At 50.4% G+C, this 14,108-nt stretch overlaps 2 protein-coding genes across 4 annotated transcripts; both read right to left on the bottom strand.

Annotated features, from left to right (window-relative positions):
* Positions 1-997: 997 nt before the first annotated feature.
* Positions 998-3,933, bottom strand: LOC128088234 (pneumococcal serine-rich repeat protein-like). Of its 3 annotated transcripts, none has more exons than XM_052698541.1 (7): positions 3,042-3,933; positions 2,867-2,965; positions 2,553-2,706; positions 2,331-2,407; positions 1,754-1,849; positions 1,341-1,643; positions 998-1,258 (listed from the first exon to the last, which is right to left on the bottom strand). In XM_052698541.1, the coding sequence occupies exons 1-6, from the start codon at positions 3,480-3,482 to the stop codon at positions 1,383-1,385; spliced, it is 1,128 nt and encodes a 375-aa protein (XP_052554501.1). In that variant the 5' UTR covers positions 3,483-3,933; the 3' UTR covers positions 998-1,258; positions 1,341-1,382. The 3 variants fall into 3 exon arrangements, with proteins under 3 accessions (XP_052554501.1, XP_052554502.1, XP_052554503.1); XM_052698542.1 differs by lacking the exon at positions 998-1,258 and having other exon boundaries at positions 1,268-1,643; positions 3,042-3,257; positions 3,303-3,776; XM_052698543.1 differs by lacking the exon at positions 998-1,258 and having other exon boundaries at positions 1,268-1,643; positions 3,042-3,191; positions 3,303-3,771.
* Positions 3,934-5,774: 1,841 nt separating this feature from the next.
* SF3A3 (splicing factor 3a subunit 3) lies at positions 5,775-12,811 on the bottom strand. Its single transcript, XM_052698538.1, has 17 exons — positions 12,670-12,811; positions 12,531-12,578; positions 12,350-12,402; positions 11,784-11,889; positions 11,308-11,380; positions 10,827-10,918; positions 10,463-10,545; positions 10,024-10,162; positions 9,652-9,720; positions 9,236-9,303; positions 8,789-8,896; positions 8,435-8,504; positions 7,754-7,918; positions 7,526-7,636; positions 7,032-7,122; positions 6,389-6,444; positions 5,775-6,058 (listed from the first exon to the last, which is right to left on the bottom strand). The coding sequence occupies exons 1-17, from the start codon at positions 12,763-12,765 to the stop codon at positions 5,981-5,983; spliced, it is 1,506 nt and encodes a 501-aa protein (XP_052554498.1). The 5' UTR covers positions 12,766-12,811; the 3' UTR covers positions 5,775-5,980.
* Between the last annotated feature and the right edge of the window lie 1,297 nt (positions 12,812-14,108).

Below are 14,108 nucleotides of genomic sequence, written 5' to 3' on the forward strand. Positions count from 1 at the left end.
CTTCGGCAGCCGCTGCTGGGGCTCCTCACCGCGGCCGGAACCGCCGCCCTCCGCCCGGACAGAGGCTCGCAAAGCGCCAGGAAGCGACCGAGCATCATTTCCCTCTCCGCTGGATGGGACCGGGAAGGATTTTTAAACGGGATGCTGCTTGGTTAATGGGGCGGAGAGCCGGGAGAGCGGCGAGAAAGGCTGAGCAGAAGCGGAGTACGGGCGAGGGGGGGCACGGAGCGTCCTCACGCTGAGGGTACTGCGTGTACAGAGCCGGGCCTGCGGCAATGCAGAGCCGCTAACTTCCTACTGCCATCAGGAAGGGCTCTTTTTTGCGGTAGCACCTGGAATGTTTTGTTAAATGTCGTGACCCAGCTGACTTCCGAGCTTTAATTATGCAAAGAACTGGTGCAAAGGGTGAAAGCAGGTGCTGGGAAATGTCAGCAGGCGCTGACGTGCCCAACAGGGGAGCTCGGTGACTCAGCTCTTTCCGCTGTAAGTAACAGCAAAAGTCGGGCAGATACGGAAAAAGCAGCAGCCCGTGCTTTCTGCTCCCTTATCGGCAACGGTGCTGAGCAGATAAAAGACTGCAAAGAGGAAATGAAAGGAGAACAGTGAGAAATATCAGCTACAAACTCCAGAGCGCTCCTGCAAGAAACGTGGTGCTGCGAGTCGGTTCTGAAACAGGAATATCATAGAGCTCCGTCCTGTTGTCACTTTCTGCTGATACATTGATGTGACAACGCGGCCCAGGCTGTGGCATGGCTTTGGTGCAGCATCACTGCAGCGTGGAGGGGCTGGTGATGGCTGCACACTGCCTGCCCTCAGCCCCACATCCACTGCATGGAGCTCCCAGCAAAGCCATCCTTCCTGCTGCTGACCCAGCACAGCCCTATGGCTGGGATCCCCTTCCCATCGCATCCATCGAGCTGAGCTGTGCCCAAAGCAGCCTGACATTGACTCAAGGGACTGATGCTTCTTTATTATTGTTATTATTTTATTATTTTCTTAAAAGAGAACAGGAAGAGGACAGAATGTGTTTGTGCAGTGGCACCACAGAGCCGTTACCAGCTGCCTGTGATGCCTGTAACTACATTGTGTAAGCTGTGCCTTGGGTCAAGGCAGAGGTTCCTGGGTTCCAAGCTGGCTCAGCATCCTCTCACTCCTATACCTGAGGTCTCTCCTTCCAGCATCCACCATCCCTGCAGCTGCAGCAGAGGTGCAATGCTGCAGCTCACAGCTCCTGGAGATGACATGTAATGGGGATCACCTACATGGGGGGAGAAGTCACCATCTACAAACTCCAGGGATCTACAAGCATGGGGATGCAACACAGGGTGTTTGATAGTGACCTCAGCTGAAATCAAGGAGGGGAAAGGCTGCAGGTCTGCTGTTTACCCGTGTAGGGGAGTGGAGACCTTGCAGCTCAGGAGGAGGGCTGCCCCCCACACCAGGAGCTGCAGCAGTGGGGACACAGCCACCTGCCCAGCACCGTTCACATGAACTTTGCCATCCAGCTTCAGGCAGCTGCCCTTGAGGGTGGCGGGGCAGCACTCCTGGAAGCAGGCAGCCTTCACCCCCTGGGCACAGACAGGCTTGGCAGCCTTGCAGGCTTTGCTGCATCCTGCCACGTAATTGAAGCCCGTCTTCTTCATCTGGAAGGAGGAGAGAGATTCATCTGCTGGTCCTGCTCAGTCTCTGGCATTTGCATTGAGGGGATGCACACAGACTGCAGCACATCCCCCCTGTCCTGTCCCAGCCATACCTCACAGAAATCATGCCCAACAAAGCATCTAGTCGTGCTCTTCTTGCCTTTGAAGCATCCATCCCCATGGCAGGAGAACGCTGCACAGATTTTCCCCTGCAAGACAAGACCAGAGGAGACCTGTGCAAGTGTGGTGCAGGCAGCAGGATGCCCAGGGCCAGATCTGCACCTCGGGCAGCCCTTCCTTCCACAGTGCCCTCCCAAACCTCCACTGCATCTCAGCTTTTGCCATCATCTGTCTCTGGCATTTCACACTCAGAGATAAGAGACAGCTCCTATCTGCCACTGCACGAAACCTCACTGCAACACCACCACAAGTTTCAAACCTCCTTTTCCTTCCTCCCAGTGAGGCTGGGCAGAGATAAAGCTCCTTCCAGCCCATCACTTGGGTGCCCCAGCATCACCCCACCCCTTCTGTGGCTCGAAGAAACTTTGTCCCACAGCCAGCTCAGGCCACTTGGAGCAATGCAGATGGTGCATTGCTTAGCACCCTTACATCTCTGTCCTTGCAAAGCTCATTAAGGATTTGCTCCCCTTTCGAGGCAGCTTTTGCACAGAGATCACATCGGGTACCTACGTTTCGTGGGGGGGGCCGCAGGGTCGTGGTGGTGGTGATGGTGGTCGTGGGTGGCACAGTGGTGGGGGGCAGATCACCTGTGGGCACAGAGGAGCCCTGAGGACACAGCCCACGTGTGGCCTCCGTGGGGCAGAGGAACTGCAGCGATGCAGCCAGCCCAACACGATGGGTCTGCACACCCATTTCTCTCGCATGCAGTGGGATAAACCACAGAGCAGTTACCATAGGAGCTGGCATTGAGCTGCAGGCAGAGTGAGGTGTTGCAGCACTCCACGGTGCACTGCTGTAGGGCCATGCTGCCATTGGTCCTGCACAGCTCTGCCCTGCACACACTGCTGCACCTGGCAGTGTAGTTCGTGCTGGAGAAACGATAAAGCTGCAACAGCAGAGCCAAAGGGAAAAAAAAACAAACAAACACTAGAAGTGTGAAGAGAGGCAATTACAGAGGAGCAAAAATAATGGACAAACTGTGAGAGAGGCAAAGGAAAATCAGGTGTTGTGCTCACAGCCCCCAGCAGCCACCGTAAGCTCCGTACCTCACACAAGGTCTCATTGTGGCAGGTGGCCGTTGTGTTCCTGTGGGCTTCATCCTGGTAGCACCTCTCCCCGAAGCACTGGAAGCTCTGACAGCTGAGCTGGGGGGAGGACGTGCCAGGGGTCACAGCGCAGCAGAGCTTCTGCATGGCCAGCATCCCCCTTCCCTCTCCTTACCAGGGTTTGTTCTGTAAGGTTCACGGAGGCGTTGGCAGCCACTGAAGTCTGGCTGATGGCCACCGAGGTAGTGGTCACTGAGGTGTGGTTGGAGGCAGCCATTGAGGAACTGGTGGCAGACATCAAGGTCTGCTTGGTGGCCACCAATCCCTGGTTGGAGGCAGCCATTGAGGCACTGGTGGTAGCCACTGTTCTCTGCTTGGTGGCCACCAATGCCTGGTTGGAGGTGGCCACTGAGCTCTGCTTGGTGGCCACCAGTACCTGGTTGGAGGTGGCCACTGAGGCACTGGTGGTAGCCAATGAGCTCTGCTTGGTGGCCACCAATGCCTGGTTGGTGACAACCACTGAGGTGTTGGCAGCAGCCACCAAGGTCTGCTTGGTAGCCACGGAAGCTTTGGTGGCAGCCACTGAGGCGTGGTTGGTAGCTGTTGTTTTGGACATGTTGACCACTTTGCGCCCTGAAAAACACAAAGTTCCCCCTTGGTGAAGGAAATAGCATCCATGTGCTTAACAAGTTGTGGTTCCCTATCCCAAACCAAACCAAAGACCCGTTTGCAACCAGCAGTGAGGAGCCTGCCCAGCAGGACAGAGATAATCACTGACTATGGAAATGTTACAGCAGCTTCTCCCTTCCCCTTCAAGGCACACTATATAGGAGATTACAGCCATTTCTGGGGTCAAAACCCCAAGAAAAGTTTCTTTTGCACAGCTCTGCCTGATAGCTTACAGCCAAGAGAGGACAGGGACATTGTCCCATCACACCAAGTTGCCCTTTGCCCCGTTCCCAAGAGGATCCTCTCCCGTGCACTCACCTGCTATGGCAAGAGGGCCCTGGGTGCAGAAGTGCAGAGCCAAGACAGAGAGCAGCAGGCCTGAAACAGAGCAGAGACAACTGGGACCATCAAAGGCCAAGTTCAGCTCTGGCAGCCTCTGTGTTGGTGGGTTGGTTGGTTTGTGGGGTACCAGCTCTGGGATGGATTCTGCTCAGAGCACACATTACCTTGAGCAGGGAGGAGCTGCCGGTGAGCTGCCATCGTCCCCACCAGCAACCTCAGCTGGGACCTGGCAGACAGATGCAATCAGAACTGGGCAATCAGAATCAGCTCATCACCCAGAAGTTATCCTTCTGGTTTGGCCTCAGGGACCAAGAGCCAGGCCCTTCCAGTCTCGGTTGCAGCAGCAGAAGGCTGAACAAGGACTGAGGAACCCTGGAAGCACTTCTCCCCATGGGCTCAGCCCAGCCCTGCCAAACAGGAGCCCCCTGGGAGGCCACGTGCTGCTGTTGGTGTGGTAACCCTCCACCCTCGTGTAACACAGAGCTCTGAGCGGTGCCAGCTTGGCACCATACGCAGCAAACTGCTGATGCTGCTGTCAATGAAGAAGCTGCCCAGCTCAGGATGGAGGCACACACATCCCTGTTGCATGGAATTCTGAATCCAGTCGTCTGCATTGCTTCCCAATGCTGATCCCTGCACTGCTCACACCGTGGGTGGGGAAGTTCTACCTCCTCAGGTGCTTCCTGAGATACACTACTCTCCATCGAATGAAAGCAGACGTTTTCCTTGCAAAATCTTTGCCAATTCAAGAAAGGAAACAGCGGAGATAACTCCAAACAGGTTCCAAGGCTGTTTTCTGAATACTCCCCTTCTGCCTTAGCATTTAAGCTCAGATAGCATTCCTAGGGCATTCTTTCAGAGTGACAGAAAACAACACAGGCTGGAGTTTCTCACCTCCCAGAGCAGGGCAGCTCCCCCACCCAGAGCAGGTTAGGAGAGCCCTACAGAGGAGGGTAGAGCACAGCCAGGCTCACCTCCACAACAGGCTGAGGTCAAACCAGAAAAGGCTCCCCCCGAAACAAGCTTCTCCCCCCAAGCAGGGAAAGGAATCTGCTCACAGACTCACCCTGTGTCCGTGCCCTGAAAGCCCCTGCGTGCCAGAGGAAGCCTGCAGCTGCTGCAAGAGATGGAGAGCCTCTGAGCACCGAGCAGCTGCGGTGCCTGCAGCACAGCTCACACCCTGGTGCCAGGGAGCAGCCCCAGCCTGCCAACCAGCAGCTGCACAAACCGTCACCCAGGGAGAAGGGTTTGTTACCTGCAGCTCTGCTGGATTTGGAGATGCAAACATCTGTGTGCAGCAAAAAACAAAGAAAGGGATTTTTGAGGCTAGAGGTGTCACACCAGAACTTCTATACCAAAATGAAAGCCCACTGTAGGCAGTGTGAGGGCTGCCACAAAGCACAGGGTCTCTGCCCAACGCCTCTTTTCTCCTCATGGACTTTAATTCGTGTGGCAGTACCACAGTTCAAGAGAAGCAAAGGAAGGATCCGTGCTAGCATCTGCCAAAGTCAATGCCAGCGCTGGACAAACGAACACAAACTACCCACACAGCAGCCCATCCTAAACAAAGCTCATTTATTGGTTCCCTGAAAAAAATCCCAGTAGCCAAAGCCTCACAGGAAGCCAGACTTGAAGCCAAAGCAGCAAAGCAAGCCAAATATCTGCTCTGCAAAGGAGCACAGACAGACATTAAACTATTATATAGTACAAGATTGCCAGCATGCAGTGCTCGTGTGTGCTTTAAAGAAGGCAGTCCTCATCATAAAAACTTCCATCAGCACTGGAATAAGAGAGAAGTAATTGTTTCTAACAATTCAAACCGTGTAGAAAGTTTCTGAAAGACACCAGTATCAAATCTCCTCCTTCCAGCATACAAAAGGAGACGCATTTTCAGCACTTCCTAAGTTAAAATCCATTTATTTTTAAGGTTTTTAATACAAAATAACATCACAAGGCTGCTTCTCACAGAGGGCTTACTAGAAAGCGATTCTATGAAGTATCCTATGTTCATGCAAGTAGAAAAAAAATCAATAAGCTGAAGAACTGGAGCTGGTGACACTTCTTTTTCTTTTTTCTGATGTGAAATCCTTCACCTGGGAAAAGTTACAGCAGCCCCTGACGTTTCAAGTCTTCGTAGGTCTTTTTGTTCACCACATTCCCACTGGAGTCCTCATATTCCTCCTGGAATAGAATGAACAGTTTGGGGACACCTGCATGCAGCCTGATTCAGGTTGTGCTACAGCATTCACAGTTTAGCTCCAGTTCCATCTGAGCACAGCCACTCTGCCAGGAGCTTCCCTACATGAAGACATGCAGTGCATCTACCAGCAAGCTCAGCACCATCTTATCTAGACTCAGAATAATGACAGAAGGCTCTGAAATGTCCTGGAGACCTCAGCCTGTGATGCAGCTTGTGTTAGAAACTCTCCAGCCAGAGCCACTTCATGCAAGGTAGATGAAGACCCCCAAGTACACTGGATGAGAAACACCCCAGTGCCTCTACCATCTTACCTCTGTATCAGGCTGCCACCTCTCTGAAGCCTTCTGTAGTTTCAGCTTTGCCCACACTGTAAATACAAAGGCATTCACAACATGAACACCATTTCACTTCAAACGCTGCGTTTGAAACTACTGAAATGCATCAGCTTTTAAAAAAATTAAATTAAATAAAATAAATCCCAACCAGTGTCACTTCTGTGCCTTTCACTGAGTACTGCAGGCTTTCAAAACCTCCCTGGAGGCTCCACCATTTCTGAATGTTTTGCTGGCTTCCCCATGGAGATTGTGAGGAGCATCAGTTAAGTAACACTTGCATGGCATCACACAGTCACACTCTGAATAAATGGTGGCCTGCTACACTTGGCTGAGATTCCATACATAAAGCACAGCAGACAAAAAAGCTGGCAACAAACAGACACTTGGCTGGCATTCCTAGCAAACATCTATTTCTGCAGGCATCCAGCAAGAAACAAAGACATTCTCCCTCTAAGAACTGTGAGAGATGTTCCAATGAAGGGTCATCCCAGCAGCATCGTGCTTCTTACACTCCTCCCTTAGCCACCGGTTGTGAGGTAATACATTCCTGGCCCCAGTTGGCAAATACCAGCGTTCTCATAGCACAGCCCCTGTGCAAAGAAATGCCATCTAGACTTACGTGAGACAGCATCCTCAATCTGTGTGACATTGGCAAAATGTGCAGTGTTGGGAATGCCCAGGCATCTCATCCCGTGAGCGTGACGCCACTCCTGGGAACGAGAGGCAAAAGTCACTGAGAGGGAATGGCACCTCACCACAGTGCCTGCTGGGAGGCCTACGATGAGCTAAGCAGTGTAAAACAAATGCTAACAAAACACAGATCTCCCAAACATTGTTTTTTTTTCTGATGGTAACAAGACACTGAGTGCTGTGCATCAATCAGGCCTGGATATCGGTGTTCAAACAAGAGACTGGGTATAAATTGGCAGAACAGATCTTTGCATGCTCTGGGGAATTTCCAGTTTCAATAGCACGGCCTTGCAGCATCAGTGCAGGCACACATTTTGTAAGTGGAAGAAATGCCTCTCAGATGCTCGTGTCATTTTCTCATCACTTACTATAAAGATTGTCTGAATGTGGCACTGATGGCTCTTGTGACAAAACCTCACTTACTGCAAAATGGCGTTGAAAAGCTTTGGGCCCTCTGTAGGTGTAGTTACCACAGATCTCACAGTTGTAGTTGATGTTTAAACCATGCAATTTATACAACCAGTACGGGATTGGCTGAGAAGGGAAGACAAACAAAGATTAGGCCAAGTGACAAGGGAGCTTCAAACAGAAGAGTGAAGTGGGATCCCCCACTGGTTCAGAGCTAAATCCAGACCTAACAGCCTCAGCTACCTTGCCATCCCAACCAAGGGGCAGATTTTTAGGATTATAAATGATTTCATTTTCTTCATCCTCGCTCTCGCTCTCGCTGATCTGCTCCTCTTCCTCCTCCTCCCTCTCCTCCCCTGTCCGCGCCTGCTTACGCTGCACGTTCTCATGAGTGAGGTGTCTCTGTTCCTGGAGTGTGAGAAGGACAGAAGGAACTGTGTTCACACAACAGCAATAAAATAAGATGGTAAGCCAATGGCAGCTGCCACTGGACCCAAACTGAAGCAAGGATTTAAGGCAAGCATTAAGGAGGAGTAAGAAAGAAAGAAAGGCAGGCAGTTTCTCCACAGGAAACATGTAAACTTCTGGAAAGAAAAGCAGTTCTTGTGGACACAGTCTATGAAGACGCTGGGTAAAAACAGAATGATCTTCTGGTCACTGCTGGACAGGACTGGGTGGGGAGGGGAGAAGGGAGGGGAGGGAGGGGAGGGGAAGGAGGGGCTGTAGGGAGAGGGGGAGAGAGGGGGAAGGGAGAATGGAAGGGGGAGAGGGGCAATGGGGGAGAAGGGAGGGAGGGGAGGATGGAGGGGAAATGGAGGGGAGAGGGGAGGGAGGGAAGGGAGGGAGGGAGGGGAGAGAAAGGGAGAGGGGAGGAGGTTACTTTTTGGAGTAACCAAAAGCTCAAAGACAAAATAAAATTCTTACCCCAAGAACTTCTACATATTCATATATCTGAGCTTCCAGGAATGCAAGATCTTTATTTCTTTCAGTGTCTCTGAAAGCAGAGAAGGGAAATTTCACTAAGCCCATTCTAGAGCTGCAAACACCAAACAGGTGAACTCCTAAGGACACGTTTGATTCCAGTGCAGCAAGAGAAGGAAACAGCTGACATAAACTAAACTGCATGCAAACTACTCAGCTCTGATATCTCACATTTGATTCAGGACCAACATAAAAGGATTCCAACACTCTGGGAATCTAACACAACTCTACAGTGCTGATGTTTATCCCCCAGTGATGGGATCAGCACCAACCTGAGAACTGCCTTTAAGAACTCACCTTTTGATTCCCTTTGTCTTCGGATTCTTAGCAAACAAGGAAGGATCCAGTGCTTCCAGGGACTTGCCTTTAGTACTAAAAAGTCTCTGTGCACGCTCTTCCAGAGTCCTGTGGAGAAACAGGGAGGAGATGAACTCAGATCAGTTTTTTTCTATTTCCAGAATATTATCTGAATTCGTGCAGCACCATCATAAATCCAGCTTTTAAAGGTGAAGAGCTTTTCTATGATCTTTGTTTTTTAGACCAAATTCTCCTACACGACAGACTCCAGTACAGCATGCTTTTCAAAACTGTACATCACTGAATTCCCTGACTGGCTTTCAACATGTTGAACATCATTAAAGTAATTCTTGTACAGTAGATAAGCCAAATAAATATCCCATAAAGGAATGCAAGGTGGCAAGACCTCAAAAACTGAAAAGGATTTAGGAAAAGAGAGCATCTTACCCTCCACATTTCAGCCCCAGTGCCAATAATGCTGATTTCAGTCTGTCCAGTCCTAGGGAGGCCAATTCCTATTCAATACAGCAAATCACAGTAAGATAAGAGCTATTAAAAATATAAATAATACGGATGTGTCTTATAAAAAAAAAAAGAGGAAGAAGAAATATGAGCAGCACTAAAGAAATGAGTGTCAAGTGGGTGCCACTCCTTACTGACAAAATGAGGCATGTGCCAAATCTCAACAGAGCTTTCAAGCTGCAGCCCCCTAGCGGGAGAAATTAAACCATCAGCACAACCAAAGTTTCATCCAGAGAGCACAGAGCCAAAAACAAAAGCAGAAGAAGCGAGATGATGGCAAGAAACCAAACGGTTCAGCTCCCATCTGCCCACAATTTAGAAGCACAGCACTGAATACCTACTTCCCAAGAGGAAAAGGCTGAGAGATCCAGGTGGGCTCCAGCGTGAGTGAGGGCACTGCTGGTCTCTTTCTGCCAAGAGAAGACATGTGGGACATCCGTGTGACACTCTGCACCTCTTCATGCAATCCAGGTACCCAACACACAGCACAGCAGTTCAGTTCACACACAAACACCCCATCGCTGAACCACACAATGAACTGACAGAGAAGATTAAAAGCAAGCAAACATTTTAAAAGGCTGCTTGCAAATGCCTTCCAACTCCACCTTTGTGACATCTTGCTATCAGACCTCACCTCAGCAGCGATTTAACACCAGCAATTCATAAGAAATCCATCCCAAATGAAACAAAGCTCTGAATTCACAGCTGCTCACCGGCCAGCCAGGGAATGTTCCGTTCTCCCACTTTTTCTCAAACTCAGTCTGAATTTTCCCAAACAGTTCATTCTGGTCCAGTAACGGTTTCACTCGATCTGTGTACTCCTGTAGGTACTCAAGAAGCATTTCAAGATACCTGGCAGAGTAATTATCAGCACAGACAATAATTCCATATCAGAGTACTGGTAGAACAGTATCAAAGTTATCAAGAGTAGCTTTTAATGCAATAAACTCGAGTACTTCCACAGAATAAGAAGCCCAATGGCTCTCCACATTTTGTTGTGCTTCATGTCCTCTCAGGACTCAGTATGACTGAGTTACTACAGCTCAATTTATATCAGCTATGCTTGATTACTAACTCTGTTCCTGGACACTTGAGAAGCAAATTCCTTCTCATCGACTGTCATAAATGAAGCAGGCAGGACAAAAGGCTCACCTCTTATATTCAGCATTTTTTCTCTCTTTGGGGATGTCAAAGAGTTGGTCAAACGTAGACAGATAAGTGATGTAATCCAGTTTCTAAGAAGAAAACAAAAAACAGTTTGAGTCAGACTTTATACGCATGCAGCCAAATCAACATCTCATTTCCAGTTACCAGACCAGAAGAAAAGCACAAAGCTCATTTATTCTGCACAGGGCTGGGGTTTACCACCTGCTTTTCAAAGCAAAACAAGCACTGTGAAACAGCTATTTGCACATCAATGCCATTGGAAACAAACCAACAACCTACCAAGGAAACCAAGAGCCTTCAGCACTGAAGTGCAACACAGCTGAGTGCCCACAGCAACCCAACCTCTCACCTCTGATGATTTCAGATTAATGTATTTCAGATAGCAGTCGTGCAGATCCAAGTAGCGCCCGTATCCTTCTTCATCTGTGAACTCCACCAGGTCTGCAGGAAAAAGCATGGAGAGCTTTGTCACCAACCTCACATTCTCTGCTTATTAAATGCACGCTTTAGAATCTGAAAATAATGAACTGCAGGCCAATTTGTCTTTCTTAAGCATGTTTATAATGCACATGGATCCTCGTTGACTGGATGTCTGCCAGCTTCCTTGTGTTGCATCAGAACATTCCTCAAAAGAATCATCGCAACTGTGAATATTTCTGCAGCTCAGAAGAATGTAAATGAAATAAGAACATTTGTCACAGTTAATGCAGGAAAAGGGAGGTGGGACTCTATGCAAACCAGATCAGACAGGTCACTAAATCGCAGCAAGCAATGTATTCTCACTTCAACTGGCCCCAGAAAAGAAACAAATACAACCCCTAAAGACTTACTTTGAGCTTCTTCACTTGGGTTGTCTCTGGCCTTCAACAGTTCCTCAAACTCCACTGACATGGGAACACAAATCTTCAAGAACAGACAGAAGTTACAGAAAAAAAGTGATCAGTTCAGCTAATGCTGGAGTAATTCATACTGCAAACAGTAAAACTGGTAACTGAACAGGTGTTCAGAGCACTTCTTCATGATCACATCTGCACTAAGGAAAAAAAGTACAACCCAGTGACTCTGCCAGTTATGCAAGCAAGAATGAATGCTAGCTCAGAAGCAGAATGTTCTTAAACTAACAGAGTGTGGGCAGGACATGGTGAGCATCCTGCATTTTCTCCTACACAGACAGAGCCTTATATAAAGCCTTAAAGCACCTCCTACTCTTGAACGCTTTGTTTTCCTGAGTGACATTTTAACACAGCAGAGGTGAAGCCCAACACACCACAGATCAGTCATTCTCACGAAGCAGGGAATTACTCACCTCGTTGGGATGCTTCCGGTGAAACTCTTTAATTTGTTTCAGCCTGTTGTAGAATTCTGCAAATTCATTTGGCCCTGAAATGGCGCTGAGCTCTTCCTTCCGTAAGCTGCAGGTGCATGAGAAGAAGACAGATTGCAAACAAACAAACAAACAAAACATGCTTATGCTGATATAATCTTTTTGGAAGTGTAACGCTGAATTCTGCTCCCACAAAACACCAGTGAGACTGACAGCACAGCCCCACAAAGCCCCAGTGATGTTCCACAGGCAGTCAGGCCCATGCTTTGCAGATCTGGGTCACATCTCTACTGAAAATGCTGCAGTCTCAGTTACAAACACTCAAGTTTCTCTCAATGATTCAATCCAAGAAAACAATGAAATGTTTGCGTTGCGCACGAACACTTTTTAATGTAAAGCCTGGGTCCTCCTCCAGCAGGTTTGGGGCTGACCCCCAGCCTCAACTGCAGCGTCGTGCAGTCATAGAGTCATAGAATTGCTCAGTGTTTACAGCAGACCCAGAGGAGCCCCAGGTCCTCTATCCACGAGCCAGCAGGCCGCACACTCACCCGTCCTTGTCGTCGTACAGGTCCCTCAGGTTGCCGCTCACTTCCATGTACCTCTAAAACACAACACAAACCCCGCGCTGCCACCGCGAACCTCACCCGGGCCCGGCCCCGCAGCTCGGCAGCCTCCCGGGCCGTTCCGTACGGATCCCGGGGCCGCAGCGGCCCACCCCGCCCGACTCACGTCCTGCATGGCCCGCGTCCGGTGGTCGGAGTTGATCTGATCGCGGAGCTGCGGGGAAAGGAACGGCGTCAGCGAGGGCCTGGGCCCGGCCCATCCCCCACACGACCCCACCGGATCCCCCGCCCTTCCCCGGGCGCACCGTAGACTTCTTGGTGAGCATCTCCTTCACCATGACGTCCATCAGCCGCTCCCGCTCCTCATGATAACGTCGCTGCTGCTCCAGGATCGTCTCCATCCTCTCGCGTCCCGCCCGGAAGTCGAAGCGCGCTACTTCCGGCGCAGCCTGTGCGCTACCGGAAGGGTCCGGCCCCGCCCTGATCCTCGCCGGAAGGATCCGAGCTGAACGTGGGCCCGCTGTGATTATCGCCGCTGCGAAGCGGGGAAGGCAGAGCTATGAAGCCGCTCGCCCACATCTCGTGCAGCCTCGAGGCGGTGTGGAGCGGTGGGAAGCCGCTCCGGTATCGGATGGTGGGAGAGAAGGGCTGAACGCCCACAAGTCCTGTCCCAAACGCTGCCAGCATGGCGGCTTTGTCCCAATGTGCACTGAAAGGAGAGGAGCTCGCAGCCTGAACAGCCTCTGGGCCTCCAGGAGATCAGCGCGGGTGTCGGCGCCAACCCCCGATAGGGCACAGCTGCTCCCGAACACACCCGTGTCCCCGCGCAAACAGGCAGCGCACGGTCTCCCTCTAACCAGGGCTGCCCTCCCAGCAGGGTCAATCAGAGCCCACGTTCACACGCTGCCCTTTGTCACAGCGATTAGAAAAGCCACAGCTTCAGTTACCCCCCCCTTGTCCTCCCCAGAACCGCTGTGAGCACCCTGCAGCTCTGCTCCTGCCCACCCCGGGGATCAGCGAGCACTGCAGGCGCCCCCGGGGCTGGGATGAAAACCTCCAGCCTGAGGGCGGCTGTGGGCAGCGTTACACAGCTGTGAATCACAGCCCGAACAGGAACAGACCCAGCAGAACAAAACGTGTCCAGCCCGGTGCTGCCTCCTTCCCGCCTGCCTTGGGTCACAGCCGTTGCTCCTGAGAAAACAGGAGTGCTTTGTGAGCTTTGGGCATCAAGGCTCGAAGGATGTGGCTCTGGAGGATGTCATCCTGAAGAGGTTACGGTTGTGGCCTTCCACTTCTTCTTGGATTTTAATTACCATCTTCAGATCTACTCTAAATGCTGAGGAGCGTGTCAGTGCTTTGCCTCCACTTTGCCAGATACAAAACTATAATTACATTTAAACTCATAAATATTTTTTTCCCCTCCAATGCATGTTAAATTTATTTAACTATAACAACAAAAAAACTTGGCTTCATTATGGCAGACAAAGATGATCCTGCCCTGGGAACATTCATTGCACTGAGGGGATGATACTGATGATAGGAGCGTTGTATTTAATTACTCTTGGAATAAAGTCTTCCCCAAAATGTGTCACTTCTTCTCATGAATGCCCATCTAAAAATACAAGCGGAGATAAGATTTTGGACTTGGTTTTTGATTTTTCTCTTTCCTTTCACGTGAAACTTCATCCCCAGTAAGGTAAGGAGCTGAAACCCAGTGGGGGCCCCAGCCATGTGGGCTTGGTGC

The sequence above is a fragment of the Tympanuchus pallidicinctus genome, unplaced genomic scaffold, assembly GCF_026119805.1.
Source record: "Tympanuchus pallidicinctus isolate F22 unplaced genomic scaffold, pur_lepc_1.0 scaffold33, whole genome shotgun sequence".
Classification (NCBI taxonomy): Eukaryota; Metazoa; Chordata; class Aves; order Galliformes; family Phasianidae; genus Tympanuchus; species Tympanuchus pallidicinctus.

What these genes read in the sequence shown, in the direction of transcription:
- LOC128088234 (XM_052698541.1), bottom strand. Translation starts at nt 3,482, where the DNA reads ATGTCCAAAACAACAGCTACCAACCACGCCTCAGTGGCTGCCACCAAA. An exon ending in TGCGGCCCCCCCCACGAAAC is followed by an intron (nt 1,850 to 2,330) that starts GTAGGTACCCGA and finishes CTTGTCTTGCAG; the next exon opens with GGGAAAATCTGTGCAGCGTT. An exon ending in TTGGGCATGATTTCTGTGAG is followed by an intron (nt 1,644 to 1,753) that starts GTATGGCTGGGA and finishes TCCTCCTTCCAG; the next exon opens with ATGAAGAAGACGGGCTTCAA.
- SF3A3 (XM_052698538.1), bottom strand. Translation starts at nt 12,765, where the DNA reads ATGGAGACGATCCTGGAGCAGCAGCGACGTTATCATGAGGAGCGGGAG. An exon ending in TGCTCACCAAGAAGTCTACG is followed by an intron (nt 12,579 to 12,669) that starts GTGCGCCCGGGG and finishes CTTTCCCCGCAG; the next exon opens with CTCCGCGATCAGATCAACTC. An exon ending in CTGTACGACGACAAGGACGG is followed by an intron (nt 11,890 to 12,349) that starts GTGAGTGTGCGG and finishes ATGCACCTGCAG; the next exon opens with CTTACGGAAGGAAGAGCTCA.